The sequence below is a fragment of the Culex pipiens genome, chromosome 3, assembly GCF_016801865.2.
Source record: "Culex pipiens pallens isolate TS chromosome 3, TS_CPP_V2, whole genome shotgun sequence".
Classification (NCBI taxonomy): Eukaryota; Metazoa; Arthropoda; class Insecta; order Diptera; family Culicidae; genus Culex; species Culex pipiens.
In genome coordinates this window covers 181,209,906-181,233,499 of record NC_068939.1, presented here as the reverse complement: position 1 = coordinate 181,233,499, position 23,594 = coordinate 181,209,906, and the positions used below count along the sequence as shown (strand labels likewise).

At 41.5% G+C, this 23,594-nt stretch overlaps 1 protein-coding gene across 5 annotated transcripts in view; it reads left to right on the top strand.

The window, feature by feature from the left end:
- Positions 1-23,594, top strand: part of LOC120416167 (homeobox protein cut) — a 198,658-nt gene that overhangs the window by 67,759 nt on the left and 107,305 nt on the right. For all 5 annotated transcript variants that reach the window (XM_039577847.2, XM_052711180.1, XM_052711179.1 and 2 more), the window contains exon 2: positions 22,428-23,021. In XM_039577847.2, the coding sequence (XP_039433781.1) occupies positions 22,428-23,021 (594 nt within the window). The remainder of the gene's footprint in view (positions 1-22,427; positions 23,022-23,594) is intronic.

The window sequence follows — 23,594 nt, the reverse complement described above, 5'->3', positions numbered from 1 at the left end:
CCACGCAAATCCTGCGAAAATGCAAGCAAAAAAGTCACAAATCCCGACTGTTCCACTTGAAAATTGTAACAACAAAGACTAATTACCAGCCCGGAACGCACAGTCACCCTCGTCCCCAAAAGTTGCGACTTGTGTTTGATCTTCGTTAATTTCCTGCAACAAACTGTATCCAAACTCCTCGTCCCGACAATCGGGAATAAAAACCAGGCAAAACAAACAACGCAATGGAAAAAAGTCTAACCGTCCTACCCCCCGCTACTTCAGCCTCTCGCAAATAATACATATTTAATTGAGTGAAGAAAGGACCGGGTCTGGTCCTGACGAAATGTAAATATCTCGTCGATCGATTCGCTAGGCCTAAGTAAACACACGCCAAAATAATGGCGATAATGGTTTAGGTCATATGTCGGAAGTCGTCTTCCTAATCACCATCATCATTATCGCATTGGGTCGAAACGTGGGTCGAAAAAAGGTGCACACACACAGAATCTCGCTCCAGAAGTCCGGCGATAAATTGAAACCTGGGATTCTTTTTGCGCTCCGAGTGCACCGGGCTTCCTGGTCACCATCTGGAGATTTTCGAGGAAAATTTAGGATTTTCCGGACGGCGGGGCGAAGCCCCACATTGGTTCTCTAATTTGTATTTATAAAGTGTAGCATTTTTATGTGTTCTGGAAAAGAGGGGATCTCTCTCGAGATGGATGTTGGAAGCATTTCGGTTGCATATATGGAGAAAAGGACCGGCAGCTAATTAGCGATTCCGGCATCCGAAGTGGAAAGAGTTCAAAGCGACCGGATTAAGGGGTTCGGACCGGGTAAGGAAAAAATCGTCGTTACTACGACAACCGGTCCAAATCCATAGGGGATGAACGTTTCGATGCCGAGAATTAATGTTGCTGCAGGTGGAGCAGATATTTTATTCCTGGCTTCTAATTGCCCTATTCCCCTCTGGATTCGAATTTGTCGAAAGAAAACGACGTCACGCTCCATGGTCATCAGCTTGTAGAGTTTAATTAAAAATCAATTTTCGCAACCCCTTTCTCCGACACCTTGAGTAAAATTCGAAAAATGGAAATAAATATCATCTGGAACCGATCCCGGCCAATATATAGCCCAGCGCAAAAGTTTCCTACCCTCCCCCCTCAAGCAAACTCTTTGCCACGCTCCGTTACCATCCGAATGTCTTATCATTTGAAATTCTATAAATTGATTCCCCACCTTCCGCGCGTCCCGGAAAAAAAACAAAACAGTGTGAAAGTGTTAAAACTTGAATCCATTTTCACGCACCATTTCTCACGACTTTGAAACGAGAAGTATCGAATTGCCATCGGGGTCGGGAAAACTGCTTGGCGTGGCATGGCGTGGGGGGTAGGAAACTGCGAGCTGTAAATTAGATCGGCTTCGGCTGATAACAACAGATGCCAACGATCCGACCCCCACCACACTCGTCCTTGTTTTGGGGGGAGAGAGTATCAATACCCGTAATTAGATGTATAATTTTATTGAAATTTAATTAAATTTATACATTTTTGGACTTTCAAGTTTCGGTTTCGAAACGGGTTGGGGGGTAGGAATCGATTTTTCGGAAATCATCTCGATATCATCGTAGTAGGTCGGGTTTTGCTTTTCAAAGGAATCGTCAAACCATTGACGCGAAAGAGCTTGAGACACGGTGGGTCAAAATGAGATTTTTTACAGTCTTAGAACACAATCTGACATGTCTTGCACGAATGCAGGGGTAGGAATTAGACTATTCTACAGAATAACACAAAAAGGTAGGATTAAAATGTCTTTGAATTCTACCTTTTTGTATTATCCTGCGAACAATGAAACAAAAAAACAATTTGACTTGTTTGAACTCACGCAAGGAGACGAAACTCGACTATTTGACAACAAGGTTGATTTAAAAAGGTAGGTTCAAGATGATTTTATTGTAAGTCAACAAAGAAATGCAAAAATAAACAATTGATTTATTGTGTAAGTGCACAACAAGGAGTGGAAAACACGACTTTTTGACAGCTTTCTTAGCAAGGTTGATACAAAATGGTAGGAATAAAATGTTGCTGAAGAATTTGTACTCGTGGGCCACGAGTACAAAACTCGACTTTTTGACAACTTTCTTAGCAAGGTTAATACAAAAAGGTAGGATAATGATGATTTTGTTTTAAATGAACAATGAAATGAAAAAATAAACAATTTCATTTGTTTTGAACTTACATAGGTATAAGAAACACATTTTTTTACAGTATGCTCAGAAAGGTCGATTCATAGAGGTAGGATTAAGAGTTTTGTTGTTTTGAACAATGAACTGCACAATGTAGGAAACTCGACTTTTAGATTTATTCGAAAGGGTTGTCCTCTATCTTAACCTATACCCTAACTGGCTCAATCGGCCTTGCCATCACGGAGCCGTGCGTCTATTTATAGATCTGAGATCTATTGTTCTTCGTCTTGATGGATGTTGATGATCTCCTGGGGGTCTTGTTGGAAGAGTCTTCCTTCCTTCCTTCACGCGTTGCGGTGTGGTTGGTTGGTCATCTTCCCGTCCATTCCCCACTCACCCACCGCTAGTTGTTGTAGTGGGGGGAGCGGCATGTGTGTGTGTGTGGTAATTAATTACCGTGTATCTGATGCTCCCAGAGGGAGCAGGGGGTTCAAGTTGCCACCGAAAAATCAGTGGCGAGGTGACCGGGCGGGATTCGATCCCTGATCGTCTGCTTGAAAGGCAGATCGCTTAACCATTCGGCTAAGTACCCGGACTCATATTCGAAAGGGTTGGATTTACAATATTTTTGTGGGAAATGAAAAACGAAATGTAAAAAAATTATTTTGACTTGTTTTGAACAAACGCATATGTAGGAAACTCATTTTTTGACAGTTTGTTCAGCAGGTTTGACACAAAAAGGTAGGACTGAGATGGTTTTTTGTGTTTGAACAATAAAATTCAAAAAAATAAACATGTGTCGATGAGTTTGAACTTACGCAGGTATAAAAGACTCTACTTTTTTGACAGCTAACTCAGAAAGGTTGATATAAAAAGGTAGGATAAAGATGGTTTTGTTGTAATTGAACAATGCAATGCAAAAAAACACATGTTGAATAGTTTTGAATTCACGCAGGGGTAGGAACGTAGTATTTTCACAACTTGTTGAGCAAGGTTTGCATAAAAAGGTAGGATTGAGATTGTTCATTTGCAATTAAACAACAAAATGCAAAAAAAAATCAATTTGATTTGATTGAACTTACGCAGGAATAGAAATTTCGCATTTTTACAGCTTCCCCAGCCAGGATGATATAAAAAAGTAGGATAAAGGTGGTTTTTATGTAATCAAACAACGAAATTCCGAAAAGAAACAATTCGACTAGTTTGGACTTATGCAGGAGTAGGAATCTCGACTTTTTGGCAGCTAACTCAGCAAGGTTGTTACAAAAAGGTAGGATAAAGATGGTTTTGTTGTAATTAAACAACGAAATGTAAATAATAATTTGACATGATTGAACTAACGCAGGGGTAGGCAACTCGATTTTTTGACAGCTTTCTTATTAAAGTTTTCATAAAAAGGTGGGATTGCAACATTTAAATATTTGCATCAATTGAAAAATGAATTGCAAAGCTGTAAAAATCAGCAGTAAAATTTTCTCCCAATGCACCCCGTCAGAACACCGTTCCAACGGGGGGTAGAACACCGCCCTTAAAAAGGGGTAAGCTTATTAGTATTTTATCAATGAAGCAAGAGAGCTTCTTCCTGTGTCTGGATGTCATGACGGCGGCGACGGCATCGACGATGACGACGATGGACTCGCTCGACTGGAAAATCTTCTTTTGTTGCGGCCGAGATTAAAAATCGGCGAGCGCGAAAGGGGTAGGACACTGTGGAAAATCGATAAACTGCGGGTTCTCACCGCGGCGAGACGGATCGCTCTCTCTGTCTGTCTCGCGGTAGATAAAAACAAACCCGAAATTGTACCGGATTATTTTTACGATTAATAAACGTCATCTGTACGTGATTCCGACCGGGTCTAATCTGTGGGTTCCTACCCCTCACCCCGGATGAGCGATCCATCGTAGAGACGTTGACAGCTCGGTTCGGTTCGGAGTAATCAGAGAGAAGCTGGAGTAGTAAAAAATCCTTTTCTTCCGCATCCATAAAATATGTAAATTGCAACATAAAAATTTAATCGAATAACATACGTTACGGTATCCCCACCAGAGAGACCCATTCCTGCGCTCGGAAAAAGGATGACGTCGTGTCTTACCCCCCTCACGTGGTGTGTGCCAGAGTGAGATTGAAGATCATGCACGAGGGGGTGTCATAAATAATATGCAAATATTATTAGACATTAAAATTATTTTTCTCCGCAATTCCGCTTCGGAAAAATGAGCTAAGGGGTTTCCACGTTTCGGTTCTTGATGAGTTTCGATTTACCCGGTATTTCTCATAACTCAAGCACACACACACACACGTGAAGCGCAAAAACAAACATGGCCGACATATGGAAAACTGTTTTCCCTTTTTCTTTTTCCCCAAACCGAGGCTGCCCAACTCTGCTGCAGCAGTGTATAAATTTGATTCTGACTCGATTCTTTCTGCCTTAACCCCCCGCTTCACCGCTCGAGCTTTGAAAAATGAAAACTTTCCCAGAGCTGAAAACTTTTTCCGGAGTCGGGCCAAAAATCCACAAATAACAGACAGCGGCAGCGGAATTTTTCAGTTGAAAACAAAAATCGATCTTCGAACTCGACGAAAATTGAAATTTATACATCCTTAAAGCGAGTTTCCCCGCAATTTTTCCCCGTGTGATTGATATCAAAGATCAAACTGCTTTCCTACCCCTCACGTCAAATCATCCACAGCGAAGCATATTTTTATTTATTAACCTCGTGTCCTACCCCTCGCCGCGCTCCGCGCTCGATTTGGCAGCTCAATATTTCTTCCCCCTCCTCCCTGTTTAAAGTTATGTATGTGCGCCCAAAATTGAGCATTCGCGAAACCCACATGAGAATCCGCGAGGAAAATTTGCATACCCTTCCTACCCCCCTCCCACTCGTTTTGTTGTCGGTATCATCATCAATTATTAATTGAAAATATTCGCGCGCATGTTGCGCGTATCAACCCTGCGGGAACATGAAAAATAACATAAAAATAATGCGAAACTCACACACCCACGCACGCACAAAGAGGCAGTTACAAACATCGATTTGAATTTTTAATCCTGTGGTTGAGGGTGGCGGCGGGTTTCTTTTTAAGGTTAGGAAAAACGCGAAATTAACCCCGCGCCAGCAACGGCTTATCAGTACAATAACAATAAATTTTGATCAATCGTAGAAGGCGTTGAAGATGGCAGAGGGGGGGGTAGGAATGTTAGTCGCGGAAGACGCCCCGAAACTCCCACGGGAGCCGACATTCGCGCTTAGCTGTTATTGTAATTTGAAATTAGAAAAGGTTGTAAATTGGGAGGGACTCCCACCTCTTGGGGTGAGGAAAACGCGAGGAAATGAATCTTGGAGGTTGAGAGATAAGGAAAGTGTTGAAGATAGCCGAGGGGGGATCAATAATTTGTGATTTATTAGCTGGGAAGGGTGGAGCGAATCATAAATTTCGGTGGATGAATGCGATATTACAAATCTTAAAAACGTCGAATAAATCATGTTTGTGATTACAGATTTAACACATTTTTTTTTCATTTTCTCATTTCAGGTATGAAACGATTCAGAAAAATGGTCATAGTGAGTAAAATGAACTTGAAAATAAGTAGTTTCAAATAACAGTGCAAAGCTGTCAAAAATGTCATGCACGATTCGATAACTTTGCTCAAAACAACCCAAAAATCGTCTAAGACGAAGCGAGACTTGTTTGGGGGAAAACCTGGGAGATTTCCCTTACCCTCATAAAAAGTGGAGCATCAACACGAAATCCAGTCTGCAATCCACTAAAATCACCGCCTCTTAGCGAAGCGATTTGGTAGCTTTGTTCAAAATAAGTTCCAGGTCGGGCTGCCGAGTCGGGTGGTTTCAGTAGACTCTGAGTAAAGTAGTAATTAGCTACTTCGACTCCGACTCCAGCTTTCCAAAAAAATCGACTCCAACTTGTGAAGTTGTTGCAAATTTGCTGATTTAGCGAATCCTACTTCGACTCCAGCTCTCCAAATGATCCGGCTTCTACTTCATCAACATTACTCATAATTCGATTCCAGCTCTGATCCCGCAACCCTGGTTTCGCTTAACTGTGTAAAACTGTCAAAGACTACAAGATTAGCTGAACTTGCTCAAAATTAGAGTTTGAATCAGCGCTGCCAAGGTGAATATCTTTTCCTGTGACTTTGTCTCCAACTCCGACTTTTGGAGATTTAGTGACTCCGAAACTCCATTAAAATCGACTCTACAAGAGACAGAGCTGCTCAGACTTCGACTCCGACTTTTGAAAAAATGACGACTCCAACTCCAGCTTCTCAAAATTGATCGATTCGGAATCCGACTCCAACTCCGCAGTTCTAATTTCATTTAACAGTGTAAAGCTGTCAAAGACCCGTGCACGATTAACAGAACTTGCTCAAAGTTGGTTTAAAATATGGCTGTCAAGTCCATTTTTTTTCTATGGCTTGATCTCCCACTCCGGATTCTGAAGATTTAGTGACTCGAACAAACGCTTTTCAAAAAGACTCGACTTCGCCGACTACAACTCTAACAATAGCTCCCATACAAAGTTGTTAAAATTAGGCGATAACAAATTTTTAAAATCTTTCTAAAATAGAAAAATTCAACCATATCAAGGTAAATTTTCAAAGCTTTCACTAATACTGAATACCATTTTATTTCGAAAATACTCAAATTTTCATAATTTTAAATGTGGGCATCAAACGAAGTGAAATTTTGTATTATTTTTCTTATTATTAAAGTATTTTTGTAAAATACTATAAATTTCACAAAATAGCGTATTTTTGCGAAAATACTAAAATTTTCATAATTTAATATGGGTATCAAACAAAATTTCGCTTCGTTTGATACCCATTTTGCAAATTATGAAAATTTGAGTATTTTGTGAAAATTTTAGCAGTATTCAAAAAAAACTCTATTAATGTGAAAAGGCAAACAAAATTTCACTTCGTTTGATACCCTTATTGCAAATCATGAAAATTTAAGAACGGTATTTTTTATATTTTCAAAAAAAAACTCTTTTAATGTGTACAAAATTTTGCTTCGTCTGTTAATCATGAAAATTTTAGAACTTTCGAAAAATACGCTATTATGTTAAACATTTTGAGTGCATATTTTACATTTAAACTTACCAGATTTCCTGAAAATATATTTTTAGTAAAAGCATTGGAAATTCAGCATCGAAAATGACGATAACGATAAAACTATCGTTATAGTTATCGAGTCTCGATAATTTTATCGTTAAAAACCTTGGTAACTTCATGATCGACTCCTACTGTTAAAAATCTTGTGACTCCAACTCCAGCTTCCGAGGATTAAGCGACTCCGTCCCAAGATTTTCTTAATTGGTCGGACTCCGACTTCGAAAGTACTCAAGAAGTGCTGACACCACTGACTCCGACTCCAACTCCGCAGTCATGATTTCATTTAACAGTGTAAACCTGTAAAAATCTTTGTACACGCTCAGCTGAACTCACCCAAATTTGACGTTCAAGAGTTCTTCCACTCGTACACTTGCGCTCCCCACCTTCAATTAGTCGACGACTTCCGTTCCCTCTCGCCCCAGCAAAAAAGAAGCAGTCCGACGAAGAGAACCTTCAGGTAATCATCATTCCTGACGTAACCTGCCAATTTTCCCACGCAGATCTACCTTGGGCGCGCACGAATTATAACAATGGGGCCGACGTTCACCCCGGGTAGAGTAGCAATGACAGAAGAAGCACGAGAAAAAAAAACAATTTCGATTAATTCCCGAAAATTGTTTTCCTTTATCTGGCCGCACAGATCTCCCTCTCCCTTGCTGGTAACCAAGGTTGCCAGCACGCGCTTATTTGTCATCTCCGACGTCGTCGTCACGACAAAAGGCCTTCTTCGATTCATCGGCGGTGATCTGACAACGTCAAGGCATGCTCCCTCCCCCCTGAAGAGAGTAAGCAATCAGTCCTTATCAGCTCATTTTTTATTTATTTGTACGACAATCGACGCACAGCGAGGTGAGGGGTAGGACACTCGACTCGGGGTTGCCCTTAATTTAACTTTTATTTTTTGACATGAGCGCGCGCGTGCCTTCGCTTCGCGAAGAAGAGCGGCGGTGACGGTAATGGCAACAGACAACAATGATTGTAAAATTTGAATAAATGCGTTCGTCTTTTACGTTTTTTTTTTCGCTTCGTTTGGGGAAATTGGAAATTGGTTTGCTCCCTTGGCTGCTGCAAAGCAGCGACGAGGGGTAGGACACCGGAGAAAAAAAATCAGAGGGGTGACTCTCTCGCTAGGAAGCAATAATGATAAGGCAGATTAGAAAGTGATATCAATTACAAGGACCGGGAAGGTAAACAAGGGCTTGACATCTCCGTCAGGTCGCGGAATTTCGCGGGCGGTTGAACTTTTGAGTGGGGGGGTAGGAAACGACATGACAGATTAATCTGTTCCGGTGTAGCGGGTCGCGAAGAGTGGTGGAGGGGAGGACGTTGATACCTTATTGACAGTTGACAGATTGACAGAGGCGGGTTTCGACAAACAGCTCGGACGAAATCTGGAGGATTTTGGTCGGTCAGAATGCGTCACTTGTTCAAATATTCATGGCACAGAACTCAAAGTGCGTAGCATCGAAGTAGGTCTGGACCTGCTGAAAGGACGGCGACGACGGCGCTGCAATCGAAGGCGGGTTGCTGCGATTTTCGGCCAGGAAGTCAGCCCAAGTTTGGGATTTTTTTAATGGAAAGCAAATATTTGCACCTCTTCCAGCGTTTTCCATGAATTTGTGATGAAGATTCCGTTCCAAATTTAGGTGGCCGGAGTCTCCGAAATCTGCTTTTGTGTGTGCGAGTCGAAGGTTGCGGCCACGGGTTGTGATTTCTTTGGGGCCCCGATATCGGACCATCGGGGACGACGGCGGTGCCGGCGGAAAATTGGATTCCGGTCCGTAACAATGGGTTCTTTTCATTAATATTTAAAGTGGATTTTAATCATAATTTCTCGTCGTATCTTCGCTTCGGTTTTCGGACTCTTTTTTTTCGGCTCACACGATCCCACATGTGTGTTTGTGTGCGCGGCCCTCATCACACTCGAACCTGTTTCTGTGTGCAGGCAACCACTCCAGCGAACGTCTAACAAGCCTCTTGTGATTGGAAGAGTTCTCGTTTTTTTCGACTGGCAGCGCCGCGGCCTCTCTCAAGGGTCTTCAGCCAGAGCTTCTGGTGTTTAGCTTGAAATTATCGTGTAATGTTTACAAATCATTTTACAGTTAGAGAGACTCGGCAAGTGTCATTCCCCCCTCCACCTCTTCAGCACCGTTTTCGGCTACCAGACATGCTGGATGCTGGCGGTGCCAGCCGTCGAGTCGGCTTCGAGAAAAGGAAACTGAAATCAATTAAATCGCAATTGTAGCCCCGGCGGCAGATGCTAATTCCAGTTCGATTCCAGCGAGGGGTAGGACACTCGAGCAGGTGAACCTACCCGAAAAACGTGTTTATTGTTATCGCTGGCTCGATTATCCGAGTAGGCTGGGAACAATCCTTTCGCCGAGTCTGTTTATCTACGCGCGCGACAGCGCGCCGAACACGAGGGGTAGGAAAGTGGCTTCATTAGTTAATTGAATTTTGTCAGCGACGGCACGAGTTTGGCGGGGGGTAGGAAAGTTTACCTTTCGATTTCTTTCCGATCCGGTGGCTTCCGGAGAATCATTTTCCAATCCACTTCGCGTCCTTGACAAAATCTTGTGCCGTCGTTAAATTAATTTTCATACGGGCTTCTTTTTATTAATTCGATTCGGGGCTTCCGCCCCGTTCCCTTCACGAAAAAGAAAAATCACTCCACATACTGACAGTGACGTGGAATTAGCTCCCTCAAGAAGACAAGACATCCTGTGTGTGTGGCATAAATATTCATGACGTGAATCTTTGCAAACTTAATTTCAGTGTCCTACCCCCGCGCGCTTCGCGCGGCGCTATTGATTGATTATGCCCTGTCAAAAGCGCTTTCCCCGTGGCGTATGTGGTATGATTATTTTCCTTTCTTAACTTTTTTGGGGTGGTGGTAGTGGTGGCACATTCTTATCACATACTTACCCCCCTTGCGTCGCTCCGCGACGTTTGCACATCCCGCCAAAACCATTTGTTTGTTTATAAATAGGTTTCGGAAGAATGTCACATTCCTACCCCCCACCCTCGCCTGTCATCTTCATCATCTTCGCGAAGCGAAGCTTTTCGAGCAACTCGAGCTCATCAATTTCGACGAGATAATGATTTTGTCGCTTTATAGAGAAAACTTTGTGGGAGACGTGTGTGTTTTTGAGGTGGTGTGTGTGGAATTTTTCCATTGATTAGATAGACACACCCTCGCTCGAAAAACACACACACACATGTCAAGATGTGAGTAAATTCATCAAATATGATAATGAATAGAAATTAGAGAGGGTGGGAGGTTTCTGGAAGGGGAAAAGGGAGTTTTTCCGACTTTTCCTCGGTGGAAAGGGGTTAATTTATAATTTTCAGCTAGTTGTGAAGAGTGTCATCGTCGGGCGTTTTTCACAAGGCAGAGAGAAAAATCACGACGTCGAAATTCGATCTGCTAAGCAGCATCCACATGTGTCGGAGTTTGAGAAAGAGGGGGTAGGAAAGTTTCTCTGGCCTCGGGCGGTCCCGATAAGAAAGTTGAGCACCAACAAACCCAAGTGTTTCTGCGTCGCCGTCTTCTGGTTCGAGATATGATTAATTGAAACCGGGACTTCCGGATCAGCCGTTTGAAGTTGATGAAGCGCGCCGAGAGGCGGAATTTGACACGTCATTTTTGAAATTTTGGGTTGTTTTGCGAGATAAGCTTGAGTGAAGCATTTTTAAAAGTAAAATATTCATTTTTCACCGAAGGTCATTTAAAATTTTATATTTTAATCCGCATACCGCATTTCGAGATAGTGTCTGCTTAAAAATTTGGAAATTGGGCTTGACATTTGAAATTTAGTTTTTTTTTTGCCCAATCATCGGACTAACATTCCTATCCACTTACCCGTGATCTTACCACTGCACAGTGGTCCAGATCGCAAAATTAAATGGAAAATTGATTTTCCGACAAACGGTGATGTTTTGAAGCTTTGGTGTCTTCGGAAGAGTTGCAATTGTTAAGAGAAATTTCTTGGTTTGGTTGAAAATTAGGGTGGTTCACGATTAGGGTGATTTTCGAAATCTATCTTTTCAGAAATATTTATCGGATTTTTTTTTATTTTCTAGCAAGTTGTTGGGCTTGCCAATTTAAACTACACAGTAAAAAATATTTTAAATTTGGAAGGTTGAATATTACCTCTTTTATGATGCAATTTTACCTCGATTTAGACTGAAAATGCGACATTACACCAGAATAGCGGTAAAATTGCACATTTTCAGAGGTAAAATTACACATTTTTTTACATAAAAGATGTACCCCTTCTCAGATGTAATATTACCATGATTTTTTTCTGTGTACATTGTCCAAGACACCAAAATTTTATCTCGCGGTCTACGCCTTCTACGACCAAATTTAGAGCAGCCATCTGAGCGAGTCTTCAAAAATCAATTTTTTTTTGCGTAGCAATTCAGGGTTAAGCTATAGAGTAAAGGAATGTTCGTTCATTTTTATTTTTTGACATGACAATTCGGACTAAATGGTCAAAATTTACAGCCATTTTAAGGTAAAAAAAAATATGCAAATTTAAGCATACATATTATCACAATGCATTCAGAAGGTGAGATCTAGCACTACAGTCGCTAAATAAATCTATAATCTATTTTTCTTTAAACTCATGATATCTGCATTTGTAAATGGTCTAATTATCAAGGGAGAAGTGTATAACACCCTAACGAATTTAAAAAAATGTTCAATTACTTGTTTTTCCATGTAATTGTGTTCGCTGAATCCAAATCTGCCTTTAGAGTTGACCCAAATTATCGTTTTTTTGTCTTAGTTTAAGTTTTTATGCCAAATTATCATATAAATTATCATAAGGACCACGGAGCAGTTCTTGAAGATTCTGATCACTAACGAAATAGCAACAATGGGTACACACTAGGGTGATCAGAATATGGCACTTTTTTTTCAAAACTTCGCTCCACAAGCTGAATATTGTTCCTTGAGCAATTTTAGGACTCTGCGCTAAATATGAGCGAAATCGGTCAACATTTACCCATTGATACTCAAGGGTGAAGTTTATGTGGAAAAAATCGAAAAATTGTGATAAAAAAACAAATTTTCTTACGGTTTTGTCAGCGTAACCTTCCATCCAAATACTCTCAAAAATGAGATTTTTATTGGAAATTTAATATACTACAACTTTGTCGAACATGCCAAAGCTGTAACACTCGATCCAGGAAACTTATTTGCGTTTTAAAAAGTAACATTTTTTTATCAAATTTAGGCTCGGATCATAACCAATTTCGCTCAACATTGAAACAGATGCTTGAAACAACCCAAAAACCATTTTCGTGGAGCACCACGGAGAAAAATGAGTTCACAAAATCGTGAACATGTGTTCATGAAATTGGAAACCACGAACAATGTGTTCTATTCGCACGGTACCATGGAACGCTTGTTCACGATTTTCGGAACTCATTTTTCTCCGTGTGGGCACCCTAGAAGACACCCATGCTATGCCATGCTATGCTACGTCTAAAGTCCAGACAGCAATTTTGCAGTACCGAGCGCCACTCGCCAGCCGTCAATCTGTCAATGTGCCAAACCAGTCAAATTTGACGTGTCGTTTGCCACATCAAATTAGTCAGTTCGGAGGGGTAGGACAGCGCAGCCAATAAATATCGCTTCGATCATCTCAACTCTTGAGGGAAGTCGCTCGTGATAATTTTAGCACCTTGACTGTTTTTGCTGGATGCTGGCCCCTCTGAGTTGATGTAACGATGGTGGCGACGCGCGCGCGCGTTTACGAGCTTATGAAACAGTCATAAAACATCGACGATGATGCGCTTAATTCTCACTGTCCTACCCCCCCTCACCATTCTGACTGACTGGGACTTCGTCGCCCTACTCATTAATAGTAATACTTCCAGAGTTCGGGAAAGCCCTCCGATATAAGTCTTCATACAAGTTATTACTGTTTGAAATTTATAGATTCATATAAACACACATTGAGGAGGTCAGAGGGAGGCGTTGGCGGCGGCGTGCGTGTCGACTCTAGTTTTATCAAGTAAAACATCTTAATATTCGAAATAAATGGAATGTAATGAAACTTCTAATGGAATCGAAGCGGTTTCGATGGGAAATGATGCGTGTTTGCGTCTCCCTTCGCTTTCCGGATTCCACCAGTGTCTGGGGTTCTCGGGGCAGAGCTTAATAGTTTCGGTGCGATATCTAACATCATTATTACTTTAGGCACTTACGTCCTCGTTGTCGTCGTCGATGTCGAGAGTTTTGGCATCCTTTTCGACGGGGCTGAGGGTTCCACACCCGAACACGCAGGGATATTTATGATTATTTTTATGATCAATTAAATTGTAATATACGGGTGATACTTAATATCATCATTTTCGGATGGGCCTGTCTCCTTGAAGGTTTTCGGCAAAACTCGACAAATAAGAGTGAGGCAGAGACATCTGATCCGCGGTTTCGACCCTCGCGGAATTGCTTCATTTCGGAATTTGCCCAAAAAAAAAGAATATTCCAGGAAGTCCAAATTGAAACCAGCTTGCCAGCTTGTGTATGCAATAATTTTTCAATTTAGTGGATTCAATAAAAACAAAAAAATAACACAATAAGAGCCTGCCATAAAGTTGTCCACACGGGCTTGAATTACCTGAAATCGCGAGCAATTGAAGAATCGCCACGATGACGGCTGCTACCTTCGGAAATAGGCAATCATCAGGCAAGAAATTGGAGACGGGCAAACTTTTATTGGATCCGCGCCGCGAATCCCGTAATTGGTTCCAGCCCTAGAGGGGTGGTCCGTTTTACGGTCAGCAGAACGGTTTCGACTGTTCCGCGCGGTTCTGAATGAAAGAGTGCAGTTCAGAGCGAGGAAAAAAAATCGAATGAACGAACCGAAACTACTGAAGCGATGATGGCTTTTCGGGGCGAATTATCATACTTCAGTGAGTGTCTGAAAGGGTTCTTTCAGGAATGTGGATTTTCGGATTCATAAGAGCACATGTCTTTATCGAAGCCGGTTTTTTTTTTGCGCAGAAATCACTTGTGCCAATGAATGGATGGAAATCGTTCAAAGTGCCAAACATTCGGGATTTAGAGCTGAAAAGCCCTTCACAATGTTGGTGGGAGTCGGTCTGTTGATCTACTTGATCTACTTGAGCATTAAAAAAAACATCTCTGACTGTTCTTGTTTGATATCGACTAACTCGGTCATTTGTTTTTAAAAAGCTTTTTAAATTATTGGCCGGCAACGAAGTTATGAGAAAGCGTAATTTGCATCAGATTTGCTTAGAGCGTATCTTATACCTTATACCTTGCCAAAAATAGTCCAACTCCAAACGAAACTTAATTAAGAATACCGTGGAGATTTTCCCCTTATCCTCTTAAAAAGTGGAACATCAACATTTTCCGTCTTCCAAATCTCTTTCCTTGTCCTCATTTTTTCGATTTTTTTCACAATTAATTCAAGTCGAATTCTCACTCCATCAACGAGCACTGTCAATGTTTCCTCCACTCCACCGCATCAATCGAACCGAAAATGAACAAAAATCTTTCTCTCCCGAAGCCAAACCACTCGAAACCACTTTGGCATTCCACTTGGGTCTAATTAAAGAGTACCAGGGGGAAGTTCTCTCGCGATCCGTGGTGTACCTGATTTCTCGCAAAAATCCTTTGATTCCCGGTTTTTCAAACATTTCTTCCGCGCTTCGGCGGTGGAAAAATACTTTCGATGAATGTTTTTCCCTGCCCCAACTCTTCACCACCACAGAATCGGAATATTTCCTCGTTGTGCTGGATAACCTTTTCCTCCTCTTTTTTTTTTTGGTTGGTGTTTTTCGGGAAAATTGTAGCGGGGGGTTTGTTGTGTTGTCGAACAGCGAATTCTACAAGATGCTCATCATCAATACTTCTTTTTTTTCTCTGTTCGGTATGTTCCTTTCTTTTTTCCCCGGGAGGAAAAATAATCCCGAAAGGAGCTGCCAGATTGCCATCACCCGCGGGGGGTTATCACCGTTAAAAATTTGATTAAAATTTTCCATTCATCTCCGGGGAGGTTGAACCGAGCAGAAGGGTGAGCGAGTGAGGCGAAAGGGTTGCAATTATTTCATCTTTTTGATTTCGAACCCCAAAATACACGGCTTTTTAGCTAATTAACCAGCGTTGCTGGCCCCAACTCTGCGTTTTGTTCAACAAGAAGTGATCAATTTTGTAAAAAAACGAGGAAATTTTTCCCGACAGCCACAGAAACCTCGAAACCTGCGGAAATCGGCGAGGGTGGGGCGTACGAAAAGGACTAGATATCAATCGCCGAGGAGAATCCTTTCCGGATTGAAATAAAGAGGTATCCGCAACGAAAAAAAAAGGATCAAAACAGGTAGGGAGCACGAATCGTCGAAAATAGTCCCCCGGGGGAAGAAAAGTGCTCTCTGCAGCGGAATTCCTGGCGCGCGTAACCTGTGCTAATCGTTGTGCGATCTTTGAATTTTTACCCCGTGTTCACCACGAAGTGGTGAGGAGGGGGAGAGTAAAAAAATCGGCAAAGGTACTTGCCCTAGAAGTAAAGCCATCCCGAAGAGGTTAATTCCGTACGGTTCTCTGAAATTGAATACCTCTTCTTTGCAGTCTCTTTCTCGATTTTGTTCAGTGGTTGAGGCAGTGCTGCGTGTGTAGGAGTTTGAATGGGATTGGGTTTGAATATGTCATCAATATTTTTTATTTCGTTGCTCATTCATGAATTGAAATGGCACATTTTTTTCCCACTTCTTTCTTTCTTTGGATCGTCCTCAGTGCTTGCAATGCTGTTGAATGTTATTATTGCACAGTGGGTGCAGAATAGTGTATTTTCAGGCATTTTTCATTTTGTTTGTAATGCCATTTTGAATTTCCAATTATATTCCAATTAAAATTACAAAAATGTCAAAAATTACCAAAATTATCAAAATTTCAAAAATTAACAACATTTTAAAAATTACCAACATTTTCGAAAATAACAAAAAAACAAAATGATAAAAAAAAAACCAGATAGACTGAAATGATCAAAATGACTGAAATGATAAAAATTACCAAAAAGACAAAAAATTACCAAAATGAACAAAATGATCAAAATGAACAAAATGAACAAATTGAACAAAATGAACAAAATGAACAAAATGAACAAAATGAACAAAATGAACAAAATGAACAAAATGAACAAAATGAACAAAATGAACAAAATGAACAAAATGAACAAAATGAACAAAATGAACAAAATGAACAAAATTAACAAAATTAACAAAATTAACAAAATTAACAAAATTAACAAAATAAACAAAATTGACAAAATAAACAAAATTAACAAAATTAACAAAATTAACAAAATTAACAAAATTAACAAAATTAACAAAATTAACAAAATAAACAAAATTACCAAATAAACAAAATTAACAAAATTAACAAAATTAACTAAATTAACAAAATTAACAAAATTAACAAAATTAACAAAATTAACAAAATTAGCAAAATTAACAAAATTAACAAAATTAACAAAATTAACAAAATTAACAAAATTAACAAAATTAACAAAATTAACAAAATTAGCAAAATTAACAAAATTAACAAAATTAACAAAATTAACAAAATTAACAAAATTAACAAAATTAACAAAATTAACAAAATTTACAAAATTAACAAAATTAACAAAATGAACAAAATGAATAAAATTCCTAACAAATACATTAAATTTTGTGCTTGGTTTCAAAATGACAATTTATGACAGTTTTAAAACAATTTAAAATCCCTAAAAAAATAATGGATCAGCCACATTTTACTCACTGTCTAAGCAGAATAATACTGGGGGCAAGTGCGCGCCTCTTTTCCAAACCCACCAGACGACCAGGGGGAATTCCGATTTCCTTCTTTCCCCGAGGCACCACACAAGTTTTGTTCGTTAAGCCGTTGATGACTTGGTGGGCCCAGGGTTTGGGCAAAAATTGGAGCGGAAGCTGCCTTTCCCCCTTCCTTTCTCTCTCCCTTTTCTCCCTCAAAATCACACGTGTGAATGGCTCAAATTTGTGTGTGTGTGTGTGTGTGTGGGGATACACGCAATTGAAAAATTTATTCCAGAAATTGAATTCAATAATGTTCATCTTAAATTACATAATCATAAATCACACACAAACAAAATATAAGCAAACGATTGTGTGCGCGAGAGCCCTTTTCTTCTGTCATCCCTCAGCTCACTCTTCGGCGATGATGCTCTCGTTCGCTCGGTGAGTGAGTGAGTGAGCCAAAGCAGATCATCTTATTATTCAAATGAGCACAACTTTTTTCCGCAGCTCTCTTGTCGTGCTCGCTTATTATTGTTGTTTGATTTCACAATGCATATTGTAAAAAATGCGGAAGAAGAGGCACTTTTGAGTTCGTTCGTCATACAGCGACAATTTCGACGACGACGTCGTTTTTTTTTCTCTCTCGAGACTGTGAGAAATATCTGTCTTTTCTAAAATCGAACCTTCTTCACTGCTTCGCTAGGGATGGATGGATGGTTCTTTTCTGAGGTTGTGGAAGGAAAAAAATATGGTAATGATGGGAAAATAATACCCCGGGCCGACCGACCGAGCCGTGTTGCGATCGTTTGGATGAATTAATTTTTCGGAAATGTGAATGAAGAGGCCATCGTCGTCGTCGCCCTATTGATGGAATTTCACAGATTCACAGATTTTGGCCCGGGCTAAAGGGATTTTTGCATATGAATGCGGCTGCGATGAAAGAATTAGGCTGGTCCGTGAAATCGGATCAAACAAACTTAAACTCGAGGAGAGAGAGGTTGGTGGGCGCTGCAAAGAGGGGGCAATAAGTTCAAGGCTGGGAATCCGAAACGGCGGCACAGTTGTCTTCTGTGGTGAAGTTTTTGAATAAAATAAATTAGTGAATCGTTCGAATTATGAATGAATAATTATTTTTTTTAGCTTATGATAAAAGTAGAAATCTAGAAAATACTTTTCTATTTTTACTGCATTAGCTGTATAAGGCTTTCTTGGCCCAGTGAAAAAAAAGAATAACCCAAAAATTACGAATTTCTCGTAACAGTGTCCTGATGCAAACAATGATCGAGCTCGAGCTGTCACAGCTCTGCGAAATATGTTGGCTGACGTATCGGGCGGTCAGTAAACAAAAAACAGCTAGAAGTCGCCTGACAAAAAACTTTTGCTAGAAAGAGATAGCAAATCTGATGCAAACAAATCCCCAGCTGTCATGTGTTCTTTTAATGTGTTGGTAAATTTCTGACTAGAATATACGTAGCAGCCTTTTAGTGTATTAGTGGAGGCTGCAGATCGCTGTCAAATTTGCACAAAGGCAAAATAGTTAGGCGAGATTTGAGCATATATGGATCAAAAAGCTGTTATTTGTTGTAGAAGAATCAGAATGACATTTTCTGCGACATTGCGTTCGTGTGGGTGTTTTAATAATATTTTAAATTTTACTTATAGAGAATCCAAATCATTTAAAATTCCTCTGCATTAAAATTCAGCACTAATTAAAACCGAAAATTATCCCTTAAATCAATCCAGCTGGGCCCAAAAATGTTATGATTGCAAAAAAAAAAAAACAAACACCCAAGACCTCTCTCACCGCCACATTTTGTCTATTGAAAAATGACTTTTTAACACGAACCTCACAACCGTACGTGAGAGTGTGAGTGTGTTTTTTAGTGGCAAACAATTATTTGGATAATTAATGGCGTAATTATTTGTTTAATACACACATCATTCAAACCTCCCCGGGCGGAGAAACACTTACCGCACCGGAATTGGTGCAATTTTTTAATTGTTCTCACGGGCTCGAAATAAAAAATGTCCGCAAAAGCATTACTCAAAATCACTCGGCCCCCCTCCACCTTTCTCCAACCCTCATGTGTTTGCTTGTTTTTTTTTTAATTTCTCAAAAACTGTTATGATCACGCCTGTGCGCTTTTGTGTGAGTCTATTTTCCATTATTGTCGAAACGCTATAAAATAAAATTTATTTTTAAATGCGACCAGCAATGTCCGGAGTTTTCGGACGACCCCTCCCCCCGAAGGGGGTGGGGTACACCGTGTAACGATTCTCCGAATCACTTTTTATCGAAATTGTTATAAACAAAAACGGTGCGAGTCCAAGTTGGCGTCGCTGTAGGTCCAGGGGCGTACCAAGGGGAAAGTGACAGCTAGGGAGGTGGGGGCGGCTGGGCTGGTCAGCACGCTGCATAATGAAATGATGATTATAGCCGGTGGGGGCAGGCGCGTTCGCGCGATGAGCGATGGTAATAATTTTCAATTTCAATTCAATTTTTATGTAGCGCGAATGGAATTGACAAGTCAGGGCAGAGGTGGAGCGAGGGAGAAGGGGGTTCAACTGGTGGATGCTGGTGGCGATGTTAAATTTATATAAAATAGCAATAAAAACATTGATAATATGCGCGGCTGTGGCCGCGGAGCGGGAACTGGAGCTGGGAACGGATATCCTCTTTAAATTGCTGGTTTGGTTAATAAACACAGCGAAATGGGACGGACCAGATAAACTGACGGCGGGGGAACGAGACGGAGAGATTGGTTATTTGACACCGCGCGTAGCGCGGGAAAGAGATGGCGAGAGAGAGGTCGAGTTTATTGAGGCAATAATTGTTGATAAATATGATTGTGTCGCAGCAGCACTCGTTAAAAGGCTGGGGGTTAGATGGGCGATTGGCGATTGACAGGGGTGGATTGGGGTTATGGATTCGAGGGGGAGGGGATGCATCCGCCCCCCAAAATTGTGCATCCGAAAGGGGCGCATGCGTTTGAATGTAATTATAGCCCAACGAGCCTTACTGGCCGATTGGTTGTCAATGTGGTGTGACACCATCGTTCACTGACGATAATGTCACGCAGCTGGTCAAAATGACTGAACATGAACAAACTCATTATTTTGAACAGTAATACTTATTTAGTTAAAAATGGCTTCATTTCTTCTTATTCGCCGAAGAGGAAACCCAACCACGCGCGCGCCCCTGCGCCCACCGTGTCAACTGACAGTTGAACGTCAAACATCATCGAAGAAAGCGCAGTACACGTTCAACCATCGAAGTAACAACACGCAATTTTTGCAGCAGAAGTAAAACAGTAAATAAGTGAAGTGACTCCGGCTTCTCAGAATTTGTCAACTCCGACTCTGACTCCGACTGACTTAAAATGTCTTTGATTAGTTCGTTAAGCAATCCACCACCCAATCCAGTTCAACTGTCACCCATCGATACACGCAAACCCACCCACTCCGAGCCAATCTGTCACCGCGCTGTCAAACCTGTGCCAAAAACAATCCGACACACCACTTATCTTAAGCCCTCCACATGTACCTATTGTTAGCTGTCCCCAAACCTCTGACAGACAATAATCATCTCCAACTCGCCTTCGTTCAGCAGCTGTCGAATGTCCGTCATCGAGGTAGGCGTTCCAATTTCTGTTGTTGTCGCGCTCGACCCGTCAATCACAATGACGTATACGGACGCGCGTTGCCACGACAACGCCGCGCCAGCTGATTTGACAGGTAGCGCCCCCTCCGGACAACACGCCGGCGGATTAAAATATTAATTACGGCATTAATCAAGCGCGCGGTCGTGGCTCGGGAATTCGTCAAGTCGGCTCTAATTTTAACCCGCGATGCATTCCCGCGACTCCCGAAGTCGGCGGGCAATCGCCGGGGTGACAAAGTGACCAAAAAGAAGTCGGCGGTATTTATCTAGCTAATTAGAATATATTTCGCACACTGCTCGCGACGCGACGCGTCGAAAATTGGCAGATCATAGCAGGCCGCCCGGTCGATGACCGGGCGGGGGAGCAGCAGGAAGGAATCATTAAGCTGCTTCGATCCGAGGTGCTCGGAACTGTTTATTTATTTAGTTTTAAAAGTTACTCGGCACTGCAGCAGAGCGTGCGTAAGTGATGCACTTGCTCGGCTTCGTCTTCTCGGCTAGTGCTACACTAGAGCTAATATTTATAGCCATTAGTTTCGATTTCCCAGCGAGCGCGTAAGTGGCGGCGGGGGAGCAGCAACTGCATCCGATTGCGATCGGAATTTCGGACCAGTGACAAGTTGTCAAAGTTATGAGCACTGGAGAGAAGGGGGGCGCGCGCGGTGATCGGAAAAGTTACGGCTTTTCCTTTGACGGTGCCTGAAAAATGACTAACATTTGTGAGTCGTTAGCCGGGGGAAACGGTGTCAATCGCAATTAACGTCGGCTTCGGTTTGGGGTTTGCATCGCGCTCTGAGTCATGCAATTTGGGCGGCTTTTAATTTGAGTGACCGTATTTCAAGACAAAATCTCTTTCTCGTTAAATGTCACATTTAGCGGCGGCCGCCGCCATCTTGCAGGTGTCCATCAAAATGCTTTTATTGACCATTTGCTCTAGCCTAGCCGGCGCGATAATGGATCGTGGCAGGCTGCGAAAAAAACGCATTAGATCATCATCGGTTAATTAGCCTTCCACGGCACCAGGGATGGAATAATCGCAAAAAAATCAATTTCGCTTGCGAACTTTCTTCACCCGCGAAAGAGAGAGGAGGCAAATCACGCAAAAGAAAATCGCTACCGAACTTCTCCAAGAAAATCATTCTGCTGATGATTTTTGGTGAATTTCCTTGTCAGCACCACTTAAAAGTATTTATTTCACTTTGTTTACACACATTGCCCATCTACAAAATGTGACAGGTCATTTTTCGACGTGTGACGTTACACTTGCAAGTGTAGTAGTGATAAAGATGATCCGCCGAATAATCAAGATGATGATTTTTTTAGATTTATTCTACCGATCTTTCGTGCGCGAGAGAGGAGAGCCAAGCTCCCTTCGGATTTTTTCTCTTGATGAACGTCCAATGATTTTCTTTTGATGATGATTATTCCATCGCTGCACGGCACAGATTTAACTTTATTATTGCTGCGTGTTTTTTACCCCGGGTTACTTTGTTTTGTAGGTTATGTTTACCCGACGCCGGTACAGGCGTACAGACAATCGTAAAAATTCAATTTACACGCTAAATTTGAAGGCCGAGGGGGTTAATTATTCACCAAATAGCAAAAAAAAACTCATACGCGCGATTAAAAGTTGAGTAATTGTAATAAAATGGTTTTTTTCCCTTCCATTCCCTTTCAGCAAGCTGAAAAGAAGGAAAAACTATCGACCACAGCCGCCAGCATGGACGGGTTGTTGAACGCCGCAGCCGGCACCACCACCACCGCCACCGCCAACGCCACGTCCCCGCTGATGAGCGCCGTCCTGGAGCAGAACGGCGTTACGCCGCCGTCCCCCTCGACGACGCCCCTGTCCGAGGCGGGCAGCACCAGCGGGAAGCTGCTGATGGACAGCAGCCCGGATAAGCCCGCCAGCCTGGACGGCGATGCCCGGCTGGACCTGCTGCGCGAGGTCAAGGCGCTGACCATCAACAACAACAACAACAGTAGCAGCAACAACAACAACAAAAGCAGTAGTGACAGCTGCAGCAGGGTCAGTCCCAGTCCCGACAAGGACGAAAGTGGGTTAGATGGTAGCGAACAGGCTAGCAGTAACGACAAAGGCAGCAGTAACGTGCACTGTAACGCAAGTAACGCCAACGAAAGCACAAACAGCACGTCGAATAACAGCAGCAGTAGCAGTAGTAACGTCGAGGCCAAGGAAGGTGACTCCAAGGAGACCGAAAGCCGGACGACCAGAACGCTGGCGGAGGAACTGTCGGCGAAAAATAGAGAGGTAAGTGGGCGACATGCTCTACACGTGCTTTTGAACATAGTCAGGGGGGTAGGAAACTTGCAATTTTGACAGTTTGTTTTTGGCGTTATCTAGCAAAATTTTTTCCACGAAAGAAGATTTCACTAGAGTTGATAAAAGGAAATCTCAAAACCGTTGAAAAAATATTTGTTTTGGCTTAAACTCTTCGCTGAAAATCGAAAAAAAATTGTCAAAAATGACAAAAATAACAAAATGACAAAAATGACTAAAATGTCAAAAATGACAAAAATGACAAAAATGACAAAAATGACAAAAATAACAAAAAATTACAAAAATGACAAAAATGACAAAAATGACAAAAATGACAAAGTGACAAAAATGACAGAAATAAAAAAAACAAATCAATTAATTTTGGAGAAATTAAAAATGCATTTCAATCTTATTTAATTTCAAACTAATGTGGATCGGTCAATTTTAATTCATGTTTCTTTCCGTGAAATAAATTTGACTCCAAATCTTCTAGTCAAAATCTCGTTGAAATCGAACAAAAGACAACCTTCAGGTCGATACGCTACCTGTCGTGTTTTTTTCCGG